This window comes from Balearica regulorum, chromosome Z (assembly GCF_011004875.1).
Source record: "Balearica regulorum gibbericeps isolate bBalReg1 chromosome Z, bBalReg1.pri, whole genome shotgun sequence".
NCBI classification, from domain to species: domain Eukaryota; kingdom Metazoa; phylum Chordata; class Aves; order Gruiformes; family Gruidae; genus Balearica; species Balearica regulorum.
This window is the reverse complement of record NC_046220.1, coordinates 6,693,552-6,719,084: the sequence shown is the minus strand read 5'-3', so window position 1 is coordinate 6,719,084 and position 25,533 is coordinate 6,693,552. Positions and strand designations below refer to the sequence as shown.

Below are 25,533 nucleotides of genomic sequence, written 5' to 3'. Positions count from 1 at the left end.
GGGAGACACTGCTTACAGTAACAGCAGTAAGAGAGAGAGGACAGTGTACATCAGGAGGTGGGACCCAGACCTTGTATCCAACGGGCTGGTGCTATGTCACGAAACAGCCGCAGTAAAAAAGGTAGAAAAATCTCCTTTTTTCAGTTACTGTATGCAGTACAGAAAACATTTCTTGCTGCTTTCTTACTCTACTACCAATCAAATATTACCTCTCAAATGTGGATCTCTGCATGTGCACAAGTATTTGTACCCAGCTTCAGGCAAAACTTCCCAATCTGCCACTACAGCCATCAGCATCTGTCCTTCCCCAAGCACTCCTGGCACAGCAGGAAGCATTTGTGCTGGAACCTCCTCATTTTTAATAGCAGAAAGCTAATGAACTTTTGCTTCAGAGGCGCAATGCTAAGTGGTACCAGATGATGTGTGGTGGAATGAGCGCTTTAAAGATTTTACGCTGGCTCTGGCCCTTTTACATTGGCAAAAATACCATAATGCCATAAAATGCAGGGAAATCGCAGTATCTGAAGGGGAACAAGATATATAGATATTTATCTGGAGTATCTTGAAGCCTGATAGAGGTATGTACTTAGGATGGAAGGAGACTGTCAGAAGAATATTATGGAATTATTGAGCATACTCGCAACCCAGGTACGGGCTCCAGGACCGTCTGCACAGCAGCACAAAAGACGACGACGTGCTGGGGTCAAACACAGCTAAACAGATGCTGCATGTTTCTGACCTGGATTATGTAGCGCTTTCTATTCCTCACGTGCAGTAAATAGCAGCACTTAACCGCATTTTTATTTACATCCTTATTGTCCAGAAACCACACTACGAGGTGGATCACGCTTGTCCCCTGGGGCTGCCCATCTCATAATATGTCTCTCAATCACAGGGCCCATACCTGCAGCCTGGGCAGCTGACCAGAGCCTTGCTTTCACTTAGCTAAGCTGAGCACGCCTAGCAGAAACTGCTCTCCCTTCAGTGGCTTGTCTCAATGACGGCAGCTGCAACAAGCAGCCACTGCAGTTCCGAGCAAAGAGGAGACTGAACACACCAGAGCCTTTGGCTAGCAAAGAAGAATAAGTAAAGTGCTTTTTCCTCCTACTTATTTCTGTCTTCACTGAAAATTATTCTAGAGAACTTAAACTGGACACGTATATGTGCAGTTTTCTTTATCTCCTAAGTTTGAAAAGAACAGCGTGCATTCTTATTAAAGACGGATTATGTGAGATGAAACAACCTAAATTGTCTATCTTGCTGACATGGAAACTGTGCAGGACCTTTCTGAACTCAGAAATTGAAGGTTTCAGCAGCTCCAACCAGGAATGGAAAAAGAGATGTAAAGAAGTAAGCTAAGCCCATGACATCTATTTGGCTCTCAGAACCAACCACTCAGCCAGCCTTATTGTGCAGGGTACCATCATAATGTACAATAACCTTTGATGAAAGAGTCATATATTTCACCTGTTTACAGGTGTGAGATCCTGTTTGATTTTCTTCTTGTCTTTTCTATTTTCTTCCTCACTACTTTTCATAGATAACATGGCTTCTATGAAGTTCTCTCTGGAACACACTTCCTGGAAAGTATAAGGGTAAGGTAGACATCTTCACACAACTTTTAGTTTCCTGCTGAGTTCAGTGCAGGGCTTTGGGGGAAAAGACCAAATGCTGGCTTACCAACATTGACTCTCATAAAATTTATCTGAGTCTCATAAAAGTAAAGGAAAGCTGAATTTTTGGTCCTCTTTAAACCTGTTTCACTAATTTTTCTAATGCTTTGTACTCTACTTTTTTCAAGAATATTAATGAGGGAAATGACTACAGACTACATGTAGGAGTTGTCTTGGCAGGCAATGTAGAGATCTATTTTATATAATTGTAAGGCTGGAAAAAACCAAAACCAATGTATCTGGAAAAGTACTTTAACATTTTTCATCTTTGTAAGAAGATTTGTACTTGCTTGATAATCTAAAATGTCCTGAAGTTCTGTAAAGTGGCTACTACGGAAATATTTAATATAATTCTTTCTAAGTCTACTGTAAAAGCATGCACTTCTGTAAAGTGATAGGAGCAAATTAAAAACATATGGAGTTCTTCGTACTATGTTTGGTCATACTATTTCAGCTCCCCTCACATCAGGTCTCACTGGGAGCTGAATATGCGGTAGGCTAGCATAAGTTATAGAAGTCTTAATGTTCTTTTAATTTATGATCAAGATCCCCAGAGCACAATGAATCCCACTTCTCAGCTTGCTGTTATCACTGATAATACAATACCAGCTGTAGTAGGAGAAAAAAGCAGGTATTCCTTAACACCAGGCAAATCTGAATGTAAGTATAATTCAGATGTTACCTACCTTGCAAATTCAGAGTTACAACTGCTGTATCGTCCTCTAATCCTTCAATCACCTCGCACTTGTATCTCCCGTAATCCTCCAGTATTATATTTGTGATTATGAGAGAGGCATCATTTTCACTGCTTTCCCTCAGAAACACTCTGCCTTGGTAGTTTCCGTAGCTCTTTCTGTGGTGTCCCATTGCAACAAAGACGTCCACTTCTTTGAGGTAATCTGAGGTGAGTTTGGTCCACTTGACCCGGATTTTGTGGGTTCCTGAGCCAGCTGTTGATGTGTGTTCATGGTAAAATTTACATGGCAGTGTGACATTGCCACCCCGGTGTGAGAAGATTTTAGCTTGCTCTGCTACCACAAGTAGACGGGGTCCATTTTCTGCTAGGATTCAAGGAGGAAAAAAAAACCAAGAATTAGTCTGCAATCTACCTTTTACAGTATGGATATGATTAATCCCATAACAACCATCAGCTATATTATATATTAGGTCTGCAGGATCATTTCCTGGCACTCATTTTATACCTGCACATTAGTTGGGTGTATAAACCAGTTATATATAATTATTTACTTAGCTGTAAGTATATCTGCGTGTGTTCTCTCCCACACAGGCAGAGAGGCAAACAGGTTCACAGCATTGCCCTCCCCATATAGGCAGAGGTCATCCTATGTACTCCATACTTGTGAGTTGTACAAATACATTTACAGAGCTGTATAGCTGGTGGATGAATGCCATCATCCATAAAAGGCTTCACACAAACATCCCGTATTCCCCTCAGTGTTGTCCAAGAGCTGCCTATTTTTTTAATAATTCAATTTTTATGTATGGACTAAGATTATTCAGGCAGCAGCTACAAAGTCCCTCATGATCTGGGATGCAGTGAATCACATTCATAAAACAGAAAAACCATTACTGTATCAAATAGCACTAGTTATATTGACATGAAAAGTGTCAGCATAATTCTAAAATGTCTCATTTTCGAATTTGAGTTTCTCTTCTGACATACTTCCCCCAAAGTAAGAAAGTCCAGTTTATCTTCCAATGCAAAATCTGGTCCTCTCCTGCCCACTTTCCTCATCATCTCAATCTGTTTTTTCCTTATCTGTTTTCCTCATCTCCTTTAAACTCATCACTATTTTATCTTTGATATTTTGATCTCACTTTTCACAGAAACCTGTGTTTAACTGGCTGGCTCTTCTCCTCCTCACCCTCACCACAGACTCCCTGCTCTCTTCTGTCTCTAGCAGGTCACTATGGCTGATGTTGCTCTATGAAATCACTATGTTTAGGACGTTCGACTTGAGCAGGTGCTCGCTTCCAACTGTAAGTCTCTGGGGCTTCTTTGACAGGTTGTGCTGCCTTGGGAAAACCCTGGAAGGCACAGGTTCCATGGTGGCAGTCAGTGGATGTATCCAAAAGTGAGAATATTTCCTTCTTTCAGTACCTCTCGTGTGTTCTCTCGTGCACAGTTTGCAAAATTGATTTAGCAAGCTCAGCGCTTCTGTAGATATTGCCATCCTCTATCACTGAGACACCGACCGAAACTAGCAATGAATCACCAGTGTTCTGCTCGCTGGGAAAGAATTACCGACCTCACTCTACATAACAGATTGTGAAGAAAGACTTCGTAACCTACAGGAAGGATGGTGAGGGACTGTTTATCAGGGACTGTAGTGACAGGACAAGGGGGAATGGGTTTAAGCTGAAGGAGGGTTGATTTAGATTAGATGTTAGAACGAAATTCTTTACTGTTGGAGTGGTGAGGTACTGGAACAGGTTGCCCAGAGAGGTTATGGCTGCCCCTGAATCCCTGGAAGTGTTTAAGACCAGGTTGGATGGGGCTTTGAGCAACGTGGTCTGGTGGAGGGTGTGCCTGCCCATGGCAGGGGGGTTGGAACTAGATGGGCTTTGAGGTCCCTTCCAACCCAAACCATTCTATGATTCTATGATTCTATGAACTCCCTATGTGTGATCAACAAGTCAATGTAACAGCCTAGAAATGTGATTCCAGGCTCTAAGGCTCAGTCTGGCGCTCTCTGACTTCAGCAAAAGCCAAGGCTAACTTCCCAAATGCAGGGGCTGCTGAGAGGCTGACCCTATGAAGGCTAGCAGCAATTTTCTGCTGGCATCTGTGGGGATGGATCTGGACTGATAGGACAAAACCATATAAATGCATGCAGAAATGTCAGAGAGAGGTGTGGATGACTGAAGGAGGGCAGGACTGGGATGGAGATGGGCAGACAGATGAGGTGTCAGAGACGAACCCATCAGGGAGCATCCCACCTGGCCAGCTGTCCACAGCACTGCAAAAACCTGTGGTTCAGGGAGATGTAAGGATCTGTAACTCATAAATGTCTCCAGGCAGTCCAAGACTTCTAAGTCCTATTGACAGGTCTGCTGGCTAAATGATATATTCACCTAAACTGCAGTTTAAGCCTGACTTCACTATTTGCCCATGTTCGTTACACTAAGCAGCAGAAGAAATCCCAGGGTATGCAGCATTTTATGGTTATGTGGACATATTTGGTGTGGTAATTGCAAAGACAAGCTCGCTGAGTGCAAACTTGCATCTGCTTAAGAAAAACAGATATCCCAAATGTGTAGTTCTTTGTCAGGAGATGCTGTGTTAAAAGCATTGCTATTACCTGCACAGGACAGACTAACCAGGGCACCAGCTTCCTCAAGAATGAACAAGCTTGAACACTGCAAGTTGTTTTACCAGGATGAGAGACCTTCCTACCTAGTGAAAAATCATTACTGCAGAGCAGATCACCTGCAGCCCCACATAACTGGTTTTCTTTTCAACTGCCCTGCTTCCCAGAGGTGAGCAGGGGCTCGGGGCTGCTCCAATAACCCATCTTCCACCTTTCAGAAGAGAGCATCCAAGGAGAGAGGTGATCTGAGGCAAGGCACCATGGAAAGTGTTGCTAACACTGTTTCCACAGGACAAGGAGAAGGAAGAACATGAAGGCAGCCAGGATGGTTTGTCAGCAAATTCCCCTGTTTCCTTCAGGGACAAAGATGTTCCACAGACTTCTGTTCACTTGGGAGGAGACATGTTATGCTTTGGGGTGGTTATTACCAAGAAATCTGAATCAGAGCTCAACTATGTTGGGTCTTTAATATTGAAACAGTCAAGTTAATAAATATTAGCAGAAAGGACTGGGGCAGGAGGGAGAGTCTGACTCAGGCTGCTAACGCTCGCTCTTTCTAACAACAGCTAGACTGTGCCAGCAAGACCTGGAGCCTTGCCCAGAGCACTGTCACCTCTGACTCCAGTGTTAGCATCCTAATGAGGTGTTGTACCTCTCTCCTGGCTGCTTCCCACCTCCTCTGGCCCTTTGCAGCAGCCATTACCTGAGTTTATGTCTCAGTAAGTGTAAAGAACAGAGGAGGTGGGAACCTGGGAAAGGAAAGCATGGCTTTTCTCAGACTGGAACTTCTCCTACATCCCTGGAGGTTCAAAGTGAGATACGAAACTTGAATTACACCTCCACTCCCAAGTTTTCTAAAAGCCTTTTTTTTTTTTTTACAGAAAAAGAGATGATGTGCCCTTCTCTGGCAAGACAGAAAATAACATTTCTGCTGCTCCCAGACCTAGAAGAGGAGGAAGGAAGAATCTCTGGCTTTCAAGGAAAAGCAGATGCCAGATTGGGGAATGCTGCATAGTTTCTTTTTGGGCTAGAAGACATGCAGAAGACATGTAGGCAGCAGGGATTCGGGATTAAAAATGAGATGGCTTGGGGTTTGGCAAGAGGCCAAGAGGTCTTTATTATCCAGCAGCCAGTGAGAACCAGGGCCAAATTCACCCAACTGCATATTTTTGGGAGCATGGCAAAATGAAAAGGTCCTGGTCTTTCTGAAGTTGACAGAGAAGGAGTTAAAAAAACCCCAAACAATCAAAACACAACTAACAAAAAAATGACCAAACACAGAGCAAATCAGAATGTAAATGAATATGCTGTGAAAGTCAGCTGAAATGAGGGATGAATCCTGCTTCCTGGGTTACCTTAATACAACAAGCAATGATCTGTTGTGAAACGGTGATCTGATCATGGCAGATGGGGTATACACTGTTTTAAAGACTTGTCAGAGTGGCTTCCCGGCTGCTTTCCTCGTGAGATTTCTGCCAAGGCTGCCCCTTCTGAATAAAATTATCTCTGTATCTAAATGGCAGGAATATCTAAAAGATGAGTGCAAGAAGGAAAAAAGATGTGACATGCGAGTGTTATTACAGACTCCAGCATACTTGAAGAAGACAATACTTCTTTTTCCCCAGAATTACTTTCTTAAGAAATACCATCAGAGAATTTGTAAGGTAAATGGCCAAATAACTATAAACTCCACAAACCCCAGATAATCCCTCGCTAAACAGTTGTCTGCAACAGGACAGTTTGGATCTTTGCTGCAGACAAGACAGACCACATCCATGGCCACTCAAGAGCCTCAGATGGTGGACTAACGGTGAGGAGTGTGCTGAGAAACCTCCAGATGCTCCTGCTGTTGGTAACAGAGATGGCAACAGCCTGGTTATTGGCTCTGGTCTCAGCTCCGAGGACAGAAATGGGATGAGAAAGCTTTGCTAGGTGGGATTTTCACCCTTCCAAGCATATTTTGCCTTGTAAGACAGGCAGCAGCCTAGCTGTTAGTACAGAACCAGGCACCACTGGTCAGTGATTTGCCATATTTTTTCCACTTCTGTTTCCCTACTATCGATCCTGACAGGCTGTGGCCTCTTGTTAATCCTCTTGGGGTGATTAGATGGACGACAAAGGCAACATAATGCAAAACCAGCTGAGCTAGCTAAGAATGAGTTTGTCCAAATTGCAGAAGCTATTCAGCTGCGTGCGATAACACACAACTCTGCGAGCTGCTTTTCCAAGCTGTAGGGAAAGGCTGTCTGCCACAAATGAAAACTCATTTGGAAACTTGCTATGTGGGTCAGCTTTGCTGTACCTCCACGGTGCCAAATCAAGCAGGTAAGAGTGTATCTTGCTACCTTAAGTAATAAGGCACAGGTAGCAGCACGCTATCCACCTCTGTTTTATTCTCCATCTCTTTGAATGCTATGCAATTAGCACTGCTGTTCTGTTTGTCATTACTTTGTACACATCTAACCTTGACTTCAGTGTGATTCCCATTTCAAGGACAGTAAGTAGACTTGCCCTCACACTGCTAGAGCTCTCAATTCCATCTCACCTGCTGGCTTGTTGGTTTAGTTCCAAATTTTACTGCTGGACACGTATTCAGATTTGTTTGTCTTTTCAGGTTTTTTTCTTGGCATGGGGTTTTCTTTTTTTTTAAAAAAAAATTTCTTTTTCGTTTTTTTTCCCCCCCTTTTCCTCTCTTAACTGGCTTCTGCGCTCAAGAGTAATGGCAAGCCAGGTTTGGAAGGCCAGGAACACAGTGCAGGACAGAGAGGATGAGTCACACCACAACGCTTGGCAAAGAGCTTTATCCACTTTATCCATCAGAACTGTCCAGAAGCTTATGCTGACCTGGCTACGAAACTTGATTATTCCCAGATTTTAATAGACTTACAGATCAACAGTGGAGAAAAAAATGTGCATTTTTAGAGGAAAAAATAATAAGTCAGGGATCACTTCATAGATGTGTTTTGTCAGATAAATTCATGTATTGCTTAACTGTTCCATGCTGTTAGCAAGCCATTAGGTTAATAACACCATGTGCTATCCTACTTTAAATAAACACAGAGTTGTTTCTTGCTTTCCTGTAGTGTTACCAGGGACTTGAGCATAACTCTCATGCTAAAAAAGTCTCACTCTCCCTATAACAGTGGCATGTTTTGTTATCCTACCATGCTTATTTAAAAATCAAAAATAATTTCTGTGATAACAATAATTCCCACTTGCTATAATATGTACAGAATGCATTATAGATATACACAGATATGTATGTAGTACTCAGAGAATCTGAAGGGGAAAATGTGAGGAAGAATTACGGTCACACATTTTTCCACATACTTTTCCTACTACATTTTTATCTAACTAAGTTTTAACCAACTACCTTCTTACTTTTGTTCTGGAAAAAAAAAATTCAAACTTTTATATATCAGCTGTAAGACTAGAAAAAGCTGTTCTTATTTGGCCCAAGCATTAATGTCATTTTGTTTATGTCACAAGAAAGAAAATAAAAGCATCAAACTCCTGTGTTCCTACCTCTAAACTGACAGGATAAAATACTTCCCACACATTACTTTTAAGTTTTGACGTACAACCGGTAAGAGAGATGCTAGATAAATCTTAGTTAAAAAGTTCAGGTACATGGTTCCAAAATTAGTGCAGGTAAAAATACCCATTTTATAAATGGAGAGAAGAAATCTGTCTCTCCAACATAGAGATGACAAGCTTGAGGTAAAACATTTTTCAGCTGATCTCATCTACTCAACCTGAGTAATAGGTTGGGGAGAATTGTTAAAGGCCCATATTAACTCAAGTTTAGGTTTCTAGGAGACATAACAACACATAAAACCATCAGGGAAATAACAAACTTCGGCTCTTCTAAAATATTGCTACCTTTTGCCTTAAATAAATTTTAAGTATGTGTTTACTTAAGTATAAATAAAGAAATTGCATGAAGATCAGGCCTCATAGAGCAGAATAGAACACAAATCATGACAATGTCTCTGCACCTCTTTTGCACAGAAAGAAATCCTCATGGGTGGCATTGAGACTGTTTGACAAAACCAAAATATCACATAGAACCAGTGAGGAGCTCTTCCAGTTCTTTAATTACCTTTAAATGCCATATATATGGAATTAGATTGATATGGCAAGTAAAGAGTAATTAGTAATTTAAATTTACGTTTAATGAGAATTCTTATGCTTCTGTAATAATTTTTGACAATCCAAATATACTGGTACCTATCATTTAAGGTCTATTCCAGAATATGCAGTCCTGAATGCCTTTAATGAAACCGACATGCCAAGAGGAGGTGGGGTTGTTCTTTGCTGACATTTCTATTACATGCTGTTGCAACATGCCATGCTCTGAAGAGGAAAGCAAGTTATTTTGATGTAAAAGAAGCATCTCAATTACAAGAAAGGACTGCAAAATGGATCATGACATAATCTCAAGTGTCCTGAATGGTAACAAACTAGTGTGAAATTTTAAGTGGGAAAAAAAAAGCAAGAATATGGAAAGAAATAATAGGTAACATAGGAAAATGCAGAAAGGTGGACCAAGGTAAGAAAGTCAAAAGCAAAGTGGACAAGCATGAAAGCAAGAAGAATTAGTGTAAGAGGTAAAATCAGTAGTGCACCTAATCTCTTATGTTTTTGGCTAGTCTAGCAAGTCTATGCAGCTTTTTTCTCTCTGTTCGTTGTGGCCTGTTTTGAAGAAAAGGAAGTGGATTGTGAATAAAACTCGTTAACATGGAGAACAAGTTGGGAAAAGATTTATTCTGCTTTTGTTACTGATTGATTGATTTAACCTTTCTTTTTTTTTTCGTTAGGACAACATTAGAAAGTTTTCTGCTCATTCCATGTTGACATAGTTCTTGGTATGTATAAATATATCTGCATAGACTTCTTGGTAGGCAAATGAGTGTATCCTTGTATCTGAAGGGTAAAGAAATGTTGCATAACATAAACTCACTTGTATTCAAGGAAAAGCTAAAAAGGTAAAAGTCAATCCTTTTCAAATCAAACTTTGTATTCTCTTTGCTCGCCTTTCTTTTTGTATTTCTAAAACCAGAACAAACTAGAAGCATATGTTAAAGGCTCCTGCCACCCCTAAGTAATTAACTTAGCAATTACTGTAATGGCTTAGTCAACTTTGTTTATTTTGCAGAACAGCTACCCACAGAAGAATGCTCTTATCTCTGAAGGCTCCTCTGCCTCTTTGAATAATTGGTCATCAACTAGCACTATGAATAGATGAGACAGATATTCAAAGCTGAGCACTGAAAAGAGTCATCTTCATCTCCATGGGTCACAGAGTCCTTCCCGTATCTTGACTTCAGAGAAAAATCTGAGTCTTTAACTACATTGATATGCTTACAGTACTATTGTTTTCTTGTGGACACTTATGCGGCTAGGGTAAACTTTCATCCCATTTTCACAATCACCAGATGATTTCATTTAGGATAATGATTTTTTCTAAAGAGTGAAACTGGTATCCCCTAAGGTACATACGGTTTATTGCGGGGGTGAGGGGTGGGGGGTGGGGAGAGTGAGGGGGACAATTAATCTCATATAGTTCTCTCATTTGCCTTTATTGACAAAAGTTAAATTGGAATGACTTTTGTATGCAGATAAACTACAGAGAGGAAGGTGATATGGCCACAGAGGCTGGAATAAGAGAGCAGCCTGACCAAACCATGAAATCCACTACAGGTTTCAGGAAAGGAAATAAAGTCACAGAAGAGATAAAATACAGTTTTAGATATTGCATAAATTTTGTTCACACATATTGGAATAAAACCAAAGAAGAAAAGATGTAAACAAAAGAAGTGGGTGAGAGGAAAGAAGCAGAAAGGAATACTGGTAAAGGTAGGGGGTAAAACTCTCTAGCAGATGAAAAATTTGACTGAGGTCCAGTTTCACTTTATTAACCAACAAGGGGAGAACTAGGAACTAGAGCTGACACCGTCAGCAGGAACAGACATATTCATGAAGCCAGTGACTCATTTCTAAGAAAATTGAAAGATTGAAGAGAGAACATGATATCTCTGCCTATTACAATGTTAAAGAGGTTGGCAAGTGTTTGGTAAAGCTAAAGAAATCTACAGTTTCAAGAGAGTGGACATCTGAATGACAGAGCTCTGTGTTCATAAAAAGCAATGATGTATCGGTATAATCAGAGAACAATATGATTTATGAAACACTGTTCGCTCTGGTTAGCAAATGCCAAGTCTTTGTACTAATGGAGGGGCAGGGAAGTTGGGTAACTAGATCTTCTGGTTCCCGACACAGTTGTTAAGGGAGTCAGAAGCACACTGAAATAGCCATCAGACTGTAATACAGTATTAACAGGTGGCTGCTCTTTAGGAAGTCCGAATGAAAGATAAAGGTGATGAGGTGGCACTGTACATTAGTGCTTTAGCAGGTTGTGAAGAAATAAGAAATGATATTGAGGAGAAACGGAGCATAGATCAAAAGCATGCCAGGAAGGACTGTAAAAGATCTTACTCTAGCAGTGAAAAAAGCCTTTTAAACAGGTACAGGTTCATTGTGGAGTATGGAGTCACTACACAGATAAAGGTGGAAGACAATAAAGAAATGTCCCAATTGTTACATTAACAAATCCTCTCTTTTTAATAACATTGTTTTTGATGCTCTGAAAGTATAATGTGTTTTAAAGTATATGAGTGCATTGATATGAAATGAAAACATAAAGATGAAAGCTGAACTCAGAAAATAGACTGTTCAAAGAAAAGGGTAGAAAAGGGTAGAAAAACTCACAGCCTGAAGTACTGACGTTACTACTGACACTTGGTATGGCAAACCTGATGGCAGAGATACTAGCTTATCTATTGCTTTGAGAATGGTACCATGTGTTTCTGAACAACAGCAAAATAACAAAGATATGTAAGGAAAGTAATTTAACTATTAACAGGCTCATTAAACTGACCTCAACAGCAAACAGGACCTTAGAACAATTTTTGAAGAAAAATTGTTGAAGAACAGAAAAAGAGTGAGTTACTAGAAAGAGGGACAAAATGCAGGTGATGCTTACCAAAGGGTGTCAGACTAATTTGATATCATTGATATAATAAAAATAAATGTATAAGGCCAGGGAAATGTAATGTATCAATTGTTTGGAGATCAGGGAAGAAAGTGAGATGGGAAATACAGGAAATTAGACAGGCTGGAGAAAATCGGTGTTATGGTAGAAACTTCGCTAAGTGTCTAAGAACTAGATACAGAGGAGTTAGCAATTGGTTGGGCTGAAACATAACTGATTAGCCCAGAAAAAGTCTAGTGAAAGCTCTCCAGTATAATTTTTAAGACTCTTTAATATTTCCACTAATTTTACCTTATAAAGTAAATGTGACTATCAAATTAATATATTTTCACATGGCATATTAAGCAACCCTGAAGGGAGGAAAATAGATATTTATAATGTTTGAAGACAGAAGGGTGGAAAAAGTATGATGGCATTTAATACTGAAGGCATAATCTAGATTTTTATGGCCTATTATGAAGAATTACTGATATAAACCTTGTTAATTGCAAGTGAGAATCTGGGATAATGACTCCTAAATATTATTTGTCACAATAGACTATTGATCAGCACTGCAGCATGGCTGGGAAGAGTACAGATTTGATCCATGGTATGAAAAACAAAGCATTATTAGTTGGAAAAAAAATACCAATGCCAGCCTTAGATCTTATCTGGAATAAAATCCTGGCTGGGTGCACTCAGGAAGTATGAATTCAAACAAGAACAAGCGCAGGGGTGAACTACTAACATTAACAGGCAACTGGAAGGTATACACTTACAGAAGAATTTGAAAAAGTTTACTAAAATGACAGCTGTGATGATATGGTGTTATCTTATTAATGTTTTAAAGTGAACATCAAAGAAGAAAAATTGTTATTGGAAGCTAAGGAGCAATGCTAGAAGCATAATGCCATACAGTGGCTGTGAATAAACATGGAGAATTAGGAGAGTGTTTTTCATATCAGAAAAACTGGGTCCAAAACTACCTTGCAGTAATGAGATTTGAAACTCAGCTTTTTCAAAAATTAAACTAAACTTACAGGAGATTACATGATGTAAAAAAGCAATAGAAGATGGATTAGTTCATTGCCTCAGGAGATCCCTTTCAGCTCTGTGTATTTGACTACAAAACATCTATCCTCACCTTTTGTAATCCCAAGGCATTCCAAAGCATGCAATCCAGGAGGAGATCAGCTGCACATCTCTTGGATTTGAGCTGTGGAGGGGGATGCTGCACTCCTTAATGTAATATAAAATACCTTTTGTATGAAACTATAACACATGTGTTCCACAGGCTTTCCTGATTTCCAGCTTGTTTCCAGAGGTAGATCATCTTATGTGTTTATGCACCATTGGGCAGAGCAGAATCCCAAGCCTGATGGGATTCCACAGTGCAGAGAGGAATGGAAGAAATTAATAGTAAAAATGCCAATTTTTGAACAGTTTTATTTTTTTTGATTTGTGGTCTGTGTATTTCAGCCTGAATCAGCTGATGAACAAAGATCATGGTAGAACTCAATTTTAAGCTTTATCCAGCTTTCCTTGAAGGAATAAACTCTTGAGGTTCAGATGAGTTTTCATGGGTAGGGAGAATGGTCCATCTTGAAACTTTTATCAGCTTTAAACTATTTAGCACTTGCAGACTGCGCTGTACACATGCTGAAGGACTAGTAAATGATTTGCAAATTACATTAAACTGCTGGCTAAGCAAGTTTAACATACACAGATTAAGGAAAAAATAATTTTGATTTGTTTTAATTATTTCCACTAATTTAATCTTCCAAAAAGAGAAATAAAGTTCAGACATAAGAAACTGCACTATACAAGGAAAGGCAAACTACATGTTAATTAGACTTCGGTGTCAAATTTGAAATTTCCGCAGGGGAACAAATGTTCATCATTTCACAACAGTGATATGTCTTCATTTTGATATAACACATTCATTTGACCTTCATCCTGTGAGTTTCCTTAGAGTGAAACCAGCTATCTGTTATTCTTTATTTGACCTTGACAATCTGAGTGCCTGTTTTAATAGGTGCAGGAGGTGCAGGGTACCTTTAACTTCTGTGACTTCCCTGTGAACTTCTAAATGTTCAGGCTTTTCAAGCTTTCTTAGTAACCTGCCCTAACTTGGTAATTCATATTTACATGAATATTGAAATAACACAATTTGCCAGCTGTTGAGAGAAAGTAATCAAACTTTAAAAAGAGAGAGAGAGAACAATAATGCTGCCTATCTTAATTTTGCAAGATTAATATTAGAGAGCCTCAAGAAATACATAAATGAGAGCAAGAAAAACTGTTAGTTCTGTCTGTCTTTACTGCATAAATCCCCTGTTTTTTCTTATACAGGATGACCCTCAATGACTGAAGCTGGGACCGAAAAAACAGCTGCATTGTACTGCAGACTCAAATCCTGCTACAGCTATAAGCTCTAGGATTCAAACATGAACCAAGCAGGATTATGCAGAAGGCCAGTATAATACTCAGTGTGAATTAAAGGTATGAGGAAAGACACATTTCTCTTGGGGTAAGCTACTTCTTTCTTTTTTTTTTTTTCCCTGGTATAAATTGCCCAATTATGATCTCAGATATGCTGAGCCTTTTTAAACAATAAGCAGCAATAATTTTCTGTAATGTGAAGAACCATGCATGATAGTCTTCTTAAAATCAAATATATTTCATATTAAACTAAGAGTATTTCAACCCACTGCAGTTGCTTATTACTTTAGGATGCATGCTTTTTTTTCTTTATCTTAAATCATACTATACATTACTCAATGTTTGCAAGGTTGTGACTAAGTGCTATTAAACAGTGAAGCTTTCAATTTTTTTTTACTTTACTTAGGAGCAATAATAATGCAACAGAACCAGAAAAGAAAAGGTTTGGTCACCAGTAATAGTAGTATTTTAAAAACAGTGCAGCAGAATAAAAAATTAAGTCTCATTAAGCACATTATTCTGTTTCTCTCAGCTATTTGAAGATACTGGCATTTTCTCACGTATTTCCTTACCTTGAATGTGAACAATTCTTTCATGCTCCAGACTTGAGTTGTTAGGATGAGGTTCAGCCCAGCAGACAGAAATCAGCACCAGAAAAAGTAGACTCTTCATCTTTATAGTCAATCTTCTTCACTGCAAGGGCATCACATACAAAAAGGCTTGTGAATTTTTGGAAACCTTTACAGTGTTGCACTGCACAACTTGTTACAGGATTCATCTTATGAGTGATCTATTATATATTTAACCCACTCAGCTGAAACAGTTACAGCAGCTACCAATTTTTTAGGCATAAAGACTGGACCTTTTTAAGATGGACTTTCATTAAATGAAACTGGCAATCCATATATAACTCTGCCTATGCAGAAATACAATGTGAAAAAATAAAAGCACACACACAAATATCCATAAACCAAACTCCTTGCAAGACCATATGTAAGCAATACCTGTGTTTCAAAAAATGTTCTCATGTACTTTTGCTTTTCCAGACCTACTCTAGATCTGGTCTGTAAATACACTTAAACCAATCAAAGCCATCACCATATCTATGTCCACTGCATGATGCAATCTGCTGGTGATAGATTTTTTCAAGATTAAAACAATCTTCTCGTAGGTTTTGGCATTTCAACTAAGACTGCAAGTTAACTTAGCAGTCAGGGTGGTAAGTTTGCTTGAGCTAAGCAGTAAAGATGACAAAACATTTCTTAGGCTGACTAGAAAGATCTATTTTATTTCAGATCCACTTAGCATTTTAAAAGATGCCTAAATACACAATGAAATGTTTGAAACCATGCACAAAGTAGGTTAGAGTTGTATATGCTACCACTGCAGTTGCCCTGATTGATTTTTCATTCATTTCTACCTAGAATGCTGACGCACTAACTTAGTGTGCCAGGTAGGGTCTCTGCAGTCAGCAGAGCTGAGCGCTGCAGGGAAAATCTCTGCCAGCCTCTGAGTAGTAATTAGGCAAATGAAGATCTGAAATAGAAAAAGGAGGCATAAAGTACAAGAGGTTTTATGTAAAGGGTTCAGGCTGCTGTGTGTTTTATAGCTATAATTTTTATGACCCTGATTTCTTGAAATAAAAGATAGCTATTTCCCAACTTTGCCTTGCAAGAGACTAGGATTTTTCCCCCCAATCATCAGTGGCAGCATTATTAATATGCTTTCTCTCTAATGCAGAGAGAAAATGATTTTTTCCCCTTTTTCTCTATCAGAGCTAGAAACACATCAAAGTTGGAGGGTACTCTCAGTCAGAACCTGGGTCAAGGTCTGAGCTTTGCAAACAGCCCCTGTCTCTAAATAGACTCAAAGACCTATGTGTTTCAAGCCTAGATCCAAATATTGTAATCCTAACCAACCTCTATTACAGACTAAAATGCAGAAATTCTATTGCCCTTTTTTTATAACATAACATGCATGTTACTTGCCTGCCCTTCCATTTCTTCAAAGCCAGTTTGGGTGGGAGTTCAAAGCCAATTCAGCATTCCTTACTCCTTACTGTGGAGTGACTAGAGGTAGGACAAGTGCTCGCTGCTCACTATTTTCCAGGTGGTCCATGCTCAGTAACTCAAGACTCTCCGGCCACTCCCTCTTTCCTGGAAAGCTTGGCAGGCTGATGACCTCCGTTCCGGAGAGCAAGGACAGATGTGGCTCCACCTAGAGCACATCGGTCTGAGCCTGGGCTCACCGGAGGGGTCACACAAGTGCAGCAGGGTGTTCCTCCTGCATGAGGGGACCACTGGCCTGTCTGCTTCAGAGAGCAGGGCACACTTGTGTAAAACCACACTGCTCTTGCCCTCACAAACCCCAGACCAGGCACCCGATGTATTTCCTCTAAGAGCAGTACACGCTTCAGGTTTTGGGTTAGAGTTTTTTGGCTGTTGGCTAACAACAGACAACACTTTTTTTTTTTTATTGGTGGGGAAGAGTATTATTGATTTAGAATTCAATTAACAAAGAAGCTTTGATTTTGAAGGCAAATTTTATGGGGGTATTCCCAACTCAGTCTGAACCTTGGAGCCTATGCTGGATGCAAAACCTCCTTGATCCAGTGAGTGGGGTAAAGCCCACAGGGGCTCTACAGACCTGCTCTGGGTGCGCCTTAGCTGCTCGTTAGCACTTTGCCTCTACCTCTTGCCACAAACCTGCTCTTCTCCATGGCACTAGTGAAAAGAAACAGCCATATAGCCAGATGACAGATAGTACCACCATTTTGGGGACAGCATCCTGATCTCGACCAAACTCTGTGTGCACAGGGACTGGTGGTCTGTTGTGGAATAAGAAAGATTTACCTTCTGGTTATGTGGATGGAGATCTCCACACATGTCCCCCTTTCTTGTCAAGGTCTATCTAGTATGATAGGGGAAAAGTCCTCCATGTAACATCATCAGGTGATGATTCTCAGAACAACTAGTTTCAGGATTAACCGGAGGGGCCAAATACCATGTTACTCTGTAGAGTTCATGTGATAGCATCACACAAGCAGGATGACAGGCAGGTCAGCGATGACCTGGAGATCTACCCTTCCTTTTCCTCAATTTCCTGGATGCAGCTGAACAATTTAATATGTCACATGCCACTGACACGGAACGAAATCAACCTTACACTTACAGATCAGCATGTTTTTGGAGGGGTATGCCCAAGACAGTGGTACTTTAGCTTTGTTAACAGGCAAAGTTTACAGTGGATGGGTTTCTGGTTTCCTGTAATTGCCACAGACAGAAAGGACAGCCTAACATGTTTATTGTGTGTGCTGGAGCCCCCCCACAAATAACATGTGTGTGCACATCTGTGTTCTCTTTGACTCTGGTAATGTTCATCTGCGCTGCTAAGGTATGTTTGTCAGCCTGCACAAAACTAGTGAGAAGTAAAAGACTGTTTCCCAGGGGAGCAAATGCCTGGTCAATGTTTTAGAAAATGCATCCATCATGTATCTTTGCTTAGGTCACCAGATGCTTCATAGTGGAGGTCAATCAACTGAGAGTAAAGTTTTAGCTGGGCAGAAGCATCCCATTGGAGGCCATTCCAACCCTCCATATAAGTCTGATCAGCTTTAAGGCTGCTCCCTTTTATTACCATGTATAGCAACAGCTGAGAAAATGTGGGTATCTGAAGTCAAGAATACCCTAACCTTGTAATTCTCTCCTCCTGGGATTCCCCATGTTGGGAGAGGTAGGCATCGAGCCACAGCAGTGCACAGCGACGTTACCAGGCCAAGAATCTGACCCCTGGTGTTTTGTAGGTTATCCAAAAAGCAATTAGCCAGAGGAATTCACATCCTCAACTCTAGCCAAAGCAATGGAATTCAGACTCCATTTCTGCAGCAGCCTAGGAAGACCCCAGGGGATAAATGATAGGTGTGAATGTTTTCATATTAAAATTAATAAAATCTTGGCTGGGAGGAAATGAATTTTCGGTAAGAAATGGTAATGATTAGTCATACTCAAGAAATTCGCAGTGGTTTCAATTACTGCAGTTTATGAATCTGCTATCTCCCTGGACAGGGACACAAAGAAGCTGAAAAGTAGTTTTTAAAGAGAGACCTCAAGGCTCAGGGAAGTGGTCAAGGTGACTATACATTCAGTTTTTAAATTCTCAAGAAGTGTTCATTCTTAGATACAATTTGAAATTCTGATATTAATCACTATTTTGTCATACTTACCCAGCCATAATTCATCTACTACTTGCAAATCTAAAAGGCTACAAAGCACCAATGTTTGCATTTTAATATAATATTCTGAAAATTAACAGAATGCCTCCAAATAATTCAACTGCACAAGTAACAAGCATTTCTCTGAAGACCAGGGTACTGAAAAATAATCTTAGGTACATACCAATCTCTGATTTTAATAAAATAACATATTTCTTATTTACTGCTTTCTAGCTACAGAATAGGAGAGCGTCCACTGTGTGAGGACAAAAGTCCATCTAGCTCGACAGTTGTTAAAAGCCTGGAGAATGCCTTTGTTCATAGGAGTTAATTTTTGTCTTTTATTAAGACATGATTATGTCCTATATCAAACGCTTGTTTCCCTGAGAAGAAAGACCTATGGAAGCCTGTACACACAATGGCTTAAGAGCATATGGTAATGCGACCTCCATCTATGATCCAGCTGCTGACATTGTCATCTTAGTACGATAGGTGCTTGAACTAGATTTTACCTAACTCATGCAAAAAAATCTAGTTGCTTTTGTGAAGCATCTCTGCTGCTTGAGATCTTGCAGGAATGTGATTCCCTCACAGCTACCCAGGTACCCACAGGACCCTCAGAGAAGAGGGTATTGCAACAACACATTACGCCATCTTCTCATGTGTGTAACTTCATGGTGCAAAGGTTTAGGAGGAGAGAAGGGCAAAAGCAGATACCTGTGGAAGAAGGAGTTGAGGTACCAGTGCACGGGGACAGAGAGAAAACCAGCCTAGGGCAGACACAAAGCACTTTGTCATAAAAGGCTCCATCTTTCTGTGGAGTTTCCTATATTTAATATAGTGAGACCCAGCAAGTAAAGGCAGTAATCAATGATATCTAAACCAGGTAACAGCATCAGTAAAATCAGTCTCAATAATTTAGGACTGAAATAGCCCCCAAAACTGTGGACTATTCACATCTGTGCACAAACCTACTGTATAATATAAGAATTTAGAGGTTTCCTAAGCACTAGAGAAATAGCTATTAATGAAACAAAATTTACATATTTTCAGCTGCAGTAACTGAGAGTTAGTCATCCTTAAACAATGGTGGTAGATAATAGATTAGGATGAAGACTGGTCTAGGTAGTACTCACACACTCTTTTCAACAGCCTTTCCTAAAACTGGGAAGTTGGAGTAGAATACTTCAATGTAGATGATTAGAGAGATTTCTGGTATCAAATGGCTAGCCAAAGTCTCCTAAAGATCATACCTTATATATATGTATAGACACCTAGGTCTAGGCAACTGAGTCAAGCCATAAGGATAGAATTCAGCTCCAGGCGTGGACACCTAATTTAGCGTGTCTATATGTAAAATGTTTACATTTCACTTAGGAGTCCAAGCTATTCTTACAGTCATTTTATACCTAGCCAATGTAGTCAGTGGAAGGTAGATGTGTGTTTAGTTGACCAGGGATGCCTTTTGTCTATTCACTTTTTGCTTTGAGTAACTTCCTCTATCCGCAGCGTGACCTCTATAGAGAAGTGGGAATTGTGGGCTTGAATCTTGCACACTGATGTGAAGGGCACACCTTGCATGGCCCTCCTTGACTGAATGGTCTAACATGAGGCTGATTTGCAAACAAGGTACAGATACAAATTCATTTAGTCAAGGACTCATCATTCAGGATTAAAGGGGCAGCAATGAATGGAGGTGCCTGAAGTACAGATCTGACTCAGGGGCTCCTTACAACTGGAGATTCAGAGTCCCTCTTGTAATTAGTATTTCTTCTGGCTATCTCTAGACAGCTTCCCACTCAGCATGGTAAGCAATACTTTAAGAAACAAATGCTCATCTCTCTACTGACAGCAGAAGGAGGGTGAGTGTTCTGACTCATCCTGGTAGCACTGACACACTCATTTTAGATGTCCTGATGGCAAAAGTGGGCATCTAAAGCAGGCAACAGCAAAGTCAACCTTACTCTTGAAGGGCACCTAGCTTCTTACAAGTATTTAGAGTGTCCTTCAACGATCCTTCATTCTCCAAAGGCAACTGTAAAATACTCATTTCCAGCTACAGATTTAAGACCTCAGCTAATAAAATCAAATGAAAATCCACTTCTTGCCCTGATATGCCCTTACACCATCTAGTTTTGATTCTACTTTTCACTTATTTTGCTAAGAAGACAGGTTCTTCTCAGTGAAAAAGTGCCAATGCCATGGCAAAAAGAAAGTTAGTTGATGGCATAAGAATTATATGTTCTATTAGAATGACTTAGGGCAAGCTTTCCAAGACCTCCTCCCATGCTACTTCATTAGTTAGGGCAATTTGGAAATTTGCGAGACTGTGTGAGTCTTGGGGCCATCTAAAGTGCCAGATGGTCAATGTCTGGAGAACAGGTTGTCATAGTAGTTCCCCAACCATAGGCAGAACAGTTCAGTGGAAAAGCAGCATGACCATTCAAAGACATCTGGAATTCCCTGTAGTCTATTAATTCCCTGGGAAGAATGCTGATAAATTGCTTGCAGGGAGGAAGAAAATATATTTACCATCTTTGAAGTATCTGCCTTGTGTTAGATATTACATTTATTCCAGATACACAGGGTAACAATGGTAACAATACTTTTGACATTATTCATAGAGTATAGCCAAGGTCATGTTGTCTGGCTTTATGACTAGAAGTTAGAAAATTTGGTACTCTAGGTTTAATGCAAACAGGAATAAGGCAAATGTGCTGCAGTTAAGATCTATCATTGATAGAATACTGGTCACTAAGTGCTTTGAGTAGTTTTCTTGTTCTTATAATGGACTATATAAAAATACCTTTAGTTCAGAAATCTGGATGCTTTTGCTTGAGGTATGGCAATGGTTTTTGATAGTACATAGCAGATCCACTTGTTTGCAGTTCCTTTAGACAAAGTACTTGCTGCAATCTCCACATAACAGTGGTCTTCAAAGAATTTCTGCAATCCAGGTCAAGAGCTGGCTCTCCAGCCAGATTGTGCTTCTATTCTGACATCTTCTTCATCAAAAAGCCTCTTTTAGCCTGAAGCATGCAAGCCTGGAGGTCACTGGAGGTCAGTAAGGAAACTTGATCTCTCTCCCTCATTTTTTTTGCCTCTTGGTCATATTTACAAAGTTAACTTTTCATCAGGCCCTCACCGCTTCCCAGGTCCCCTCCTATCACCTACACGTCTTCTTCAACGTGCTTTCTTGGTTGCAGCTGTATTTCCCAGTTGCCTGCTTAACTTCTGCAAGGCCCTTTACTTTGGAAAGTTCTGCCAGAGTTTTTTCAGCTGTTCTAACCTTCACCCCATTGATGCTTCCAGTTCTGCCAGTTCTCTTTTGGATGCTTGGATTTTTACAGGGGCATGAATGACTTCAGTTTCTAGTGTTCTGTTCTCCTACCAAAGGCAAATGAAAGCTAGATGCCTATCTCCTTCGGGTCATTAAAAAAACTTCATACATGACATATCATTAGACAGGTTCTTACAAAGTTCTTACAAGGTTCTTATTTTGATCTGTTTATATTACTAAATAATAATAATATGATTATATTATTAATTATTATTATAATTGCTGTCTCTGGGAATTTGCCTTTCTGTATCTAAACTTGCAGTGCTAGATTTCATGCTATAAAGTGCAGGTTTAGTCCAATGCATGGACCATTTCTAAGCAGTAGGACAGAATTGTGGAGGTTTTTGTGTGCAGTGAATTTTGAAGGTAAAGAATTTTACTTAAAGTTCATTCAAGTGAGTGGACATTGTGACATTTAATTAGTTAGCATTACATTGGGACATTTGAGGAGACTTTAGGACTTTTAGTTCCCATTGGTAATCTTCAGGTTACTGAGAATCAAAGCAGCACTCCAATCTGTTGCCTGGCCACTAAGCTCTGCCAGGCACAGGACCCAGGATGGCAAGAAACATGTTTTCTAAATACTAGTCCCATCTCGTAGTTTTCTGTGATGAATGGCTGCTCATCCATCCTACAACCCATGCCACGTCTTTCCCAAGAGTCCTCCTGTGTGGTTTCAGCCAGGTAAAAAATGCTGATTTTTTGAAGCAGACTAGAAGATGTATTTACAAGACATAGGTCTTCTCCAGTTTCCACCAAGTACAAGTGTAAATTTGGTGGAAAAACTGCTATTACACATTAAAAACAAAACAAGCCCTGAACATGACTCACCCATAAGGACAAAGAAAAGAAGGAAGTTTCCTTTCGGGAAATATGGCAAAAAGGAATGAAATCAAGAGAAGCCAGGAAAATCACATATTGATACTGTATGCAGAAATTCTGTGTCATTGTAGACAGCAGCTTTCTAAACTCATTCAAGCTTTTTATTAAGTCACTTGAGCTAAATGATCTAATCACAACTTAAAACTTAGTTTTATAATTTTGCTTAGGAAATATTGTGAATGTTATTGGAATGGTAAAGTCAGGAAATACTCCATATAATGCCAATACCTTGAGATATGCAAATAGGCCAGATCCTATTTGTTTTGTCTAAAGGAGGTGCAAAACCTTATTCTGACTGTCCCATATTTAATTCAATGGAGTTCTCATTCCTTTTCCCCACCTAAGCTGACTGTACCAGCAAGATAAAAGTAAAAAATAAAAACATTAACAGTGCTTTCACATCCTTGAAGGATCCCACTATGTGAGAGAACAGATGCACTGCCAGACTTACTGAGTAGGAGCCTGGTGCCAGCCTGCTGTAAGGAATTACTAGCAGTATACCATTTTTGGCATGGATCCTGGTGCAAGGCATAAAACAAGACTCCTTGTCCAGCCAACCATGAGTGCTTAGTCCTGTCCTCCCTCTTTTTTGTGGTCTGAGAATTGCACTGTCTGCAATGTCATTCAGAATGACTTTAACAAGCCACTCAGTTTCCTAAAGAAATATTAACAGTGATATAATGCTCTGCATATCTTTTAAATTGCTGTTACACAACGCCAGTGTACGTCCCCATTGAATCATTGCTTATTAGAAGGTAAACACTTTAGTTTTACAACAGCACTGTTTTCATCAAACATCTGCTTCTTACTGCAATGGTACATGAGTTTTCTTTGGGTATTTGGTCACAAAGAAGTAGCTGTGGGTGCAGTCAGATCAAAGCTATAAGGGGATCACTTGTAAAAGCACAATTCTTTCAACAATTTTTTAATTGAATTAATCAGCAATCAATGACAAAACATACTTTCTACTGCGATGAGTTATTCTAAAGAGGAGGAAGGTCTAGAGGTTAGGGCATGAGTTCAGACTTTGTGGAACATGAGTTTAACTCTGCCCTCTCTACCCTTCACGTGGGACCCTGGGTGGTATGGAAGTGGTGGGGAGGATCAGTTCTCATTATCTTAGCTCACTATCTGTGACACAGCCTAACAGTATTTTCCACTGCTCAGTGGGTATTGTGGAAGTGAATATATTTACAGTTAGAAGGACCTCTCACATTGCTGCAATGAAACATAGTATGTAGAACAGAAGGGGACTTCGTTGTAAGGGGACCACTTACAACCACTACACACTTGCATATGCTGAAGCACCGTGTGATAGCTGACCATACGTATACACGCAGACAAACATGCAGATGTCTACTTGTACCAACTCTCCCCCTGCTTTTCTTAAATATCTTTTCATTGCAATATCTTAAGCCTGAGACCACTGGAAAGCACGAGTCATATAATTGTTTAGATAACTTCTTGTTAGTTAAATTCTATTGACAACAAATAATAAACATTTTTAAGATTGTGCATGTTTGTAAGACAATTTATCTAAATAAAGGCAACACTTTCAAACTTTATTGCTAACCAGTGTCTCCTCAGTATTATGTATACACTTTTTTTTTGTTTTGGTTTACAAAACAACCAACAATAGTGAGAATACCACAAATTCAAACTATGGTCTGAAAGCTACTTTTTTTTTTGAGTCAAAGAAGTGCATGACTCAATTATTTATTAAAAATATTCTTTGTTGGTTTACAGCAATGATTGATAACAGCGACCTGCACAGACGTCCTTGGTCAATCAGATGTAAGAAAGATGACAAAAATTAGTCTTTATTCAGAGGTCCAGAATCCACATATCTAACTGCTGCAGATATTGGCAAATAGTGATTGCAGTTCTGCACTTCGAACTAAGTGAGTTCACAGCAACTCTAGAAAGAAAAAGGAATAGAATTTATAGAATTCAATAGGAAAATATAATAATTTGGAAAATAAAGAGGTAAACTGACAGTCCTGAAGAAATACATCTGGGAAGCTGGAATGGTTCTTTGTGATGAGTGAACAGTAAATGTTGTGCCAGCTAAGAAGAAAAGTTTTGCTACAGGTAGACCACACCAGACCAGTTCTCTGTCTAGGTAAGAACTTGATCCAATTATGCTACCTGGTTTCCAGGAAAGCACCAAAACAGTGGCTGTGACTCAACACTGGAAATTATTATTTAGGATAGAGAAGGAAGAGACTAGTATATGGAGGCAAAGAATTTGAAAAAAGGTAGATGATATTATAGTTGTGCTAACCCCCAAAATTTTGCTACAGGGCATCAGCAGATGAGTTCAAGGAGTAACCTCAGGACCAGATTTTTTACATGGAGTATTTTCATTGATGAGCTGGCATAGAAAGTAGATACATACCAGTCTAAACTGTGGATGAAAAAAATGTCAAAGGCATTGTTTGTATGGTGCAGAATCAGCATGTGGCAGTGGATTAAGTGGATGGTTAGCTAGATGGCCTAGTGCTGCCATAGAAATTGGAAGTTTTGGCAACGGAGCTGCCAGGGGGCATCACAGAGCTGGACTGACCACTTTGTCTCACCATCGCCTCGACAATCTCTTCTCCATCTCCACACCACTGGCA

At 39.8% G+C, this 25,533-nt stretch overlaps 1 protein-coding gene across 6 annotated transcripts in view; it reads right to left on the bottom strand.

Annotated features, from left to right (window-relative positions):
• HAPLN1 (hyaluronan and proteoglycan link protein 1) overlaps positions 1-25,533 on the bottom strand; it is a 68,100-nt gene that overhangs the window by 18,821 nt on the left and 23,746 nt on the right. For 3 of the 6 annotated variants that reach the window (XM_075740126.1, XM_075740125.1, XM_075740123.1), the window contains 2 exons: positions 15,053-15,173; positions 2,360-2,734 (listed from right to left, as the gene is read on the bottom strand). In XM_075740126.1, the coding sequence (XP_075596241.1) occupies positions 2,360-2,734; positions 15,053-15,152 (475 nt within the window). In that variant the 5' untranslated portion in view covers positions 15,153-15,173. Of the gene's footprint in view, positions 1-2,359; positions 2,735-15,052; positions 15,174-24,678; positions 24,733-25,533 lie in introns of those variants that run through there. The other 3 variants (XM_075740129.1, XM_075740128.1, XM_075740127.1) reach the window with 2 other exon arrangements.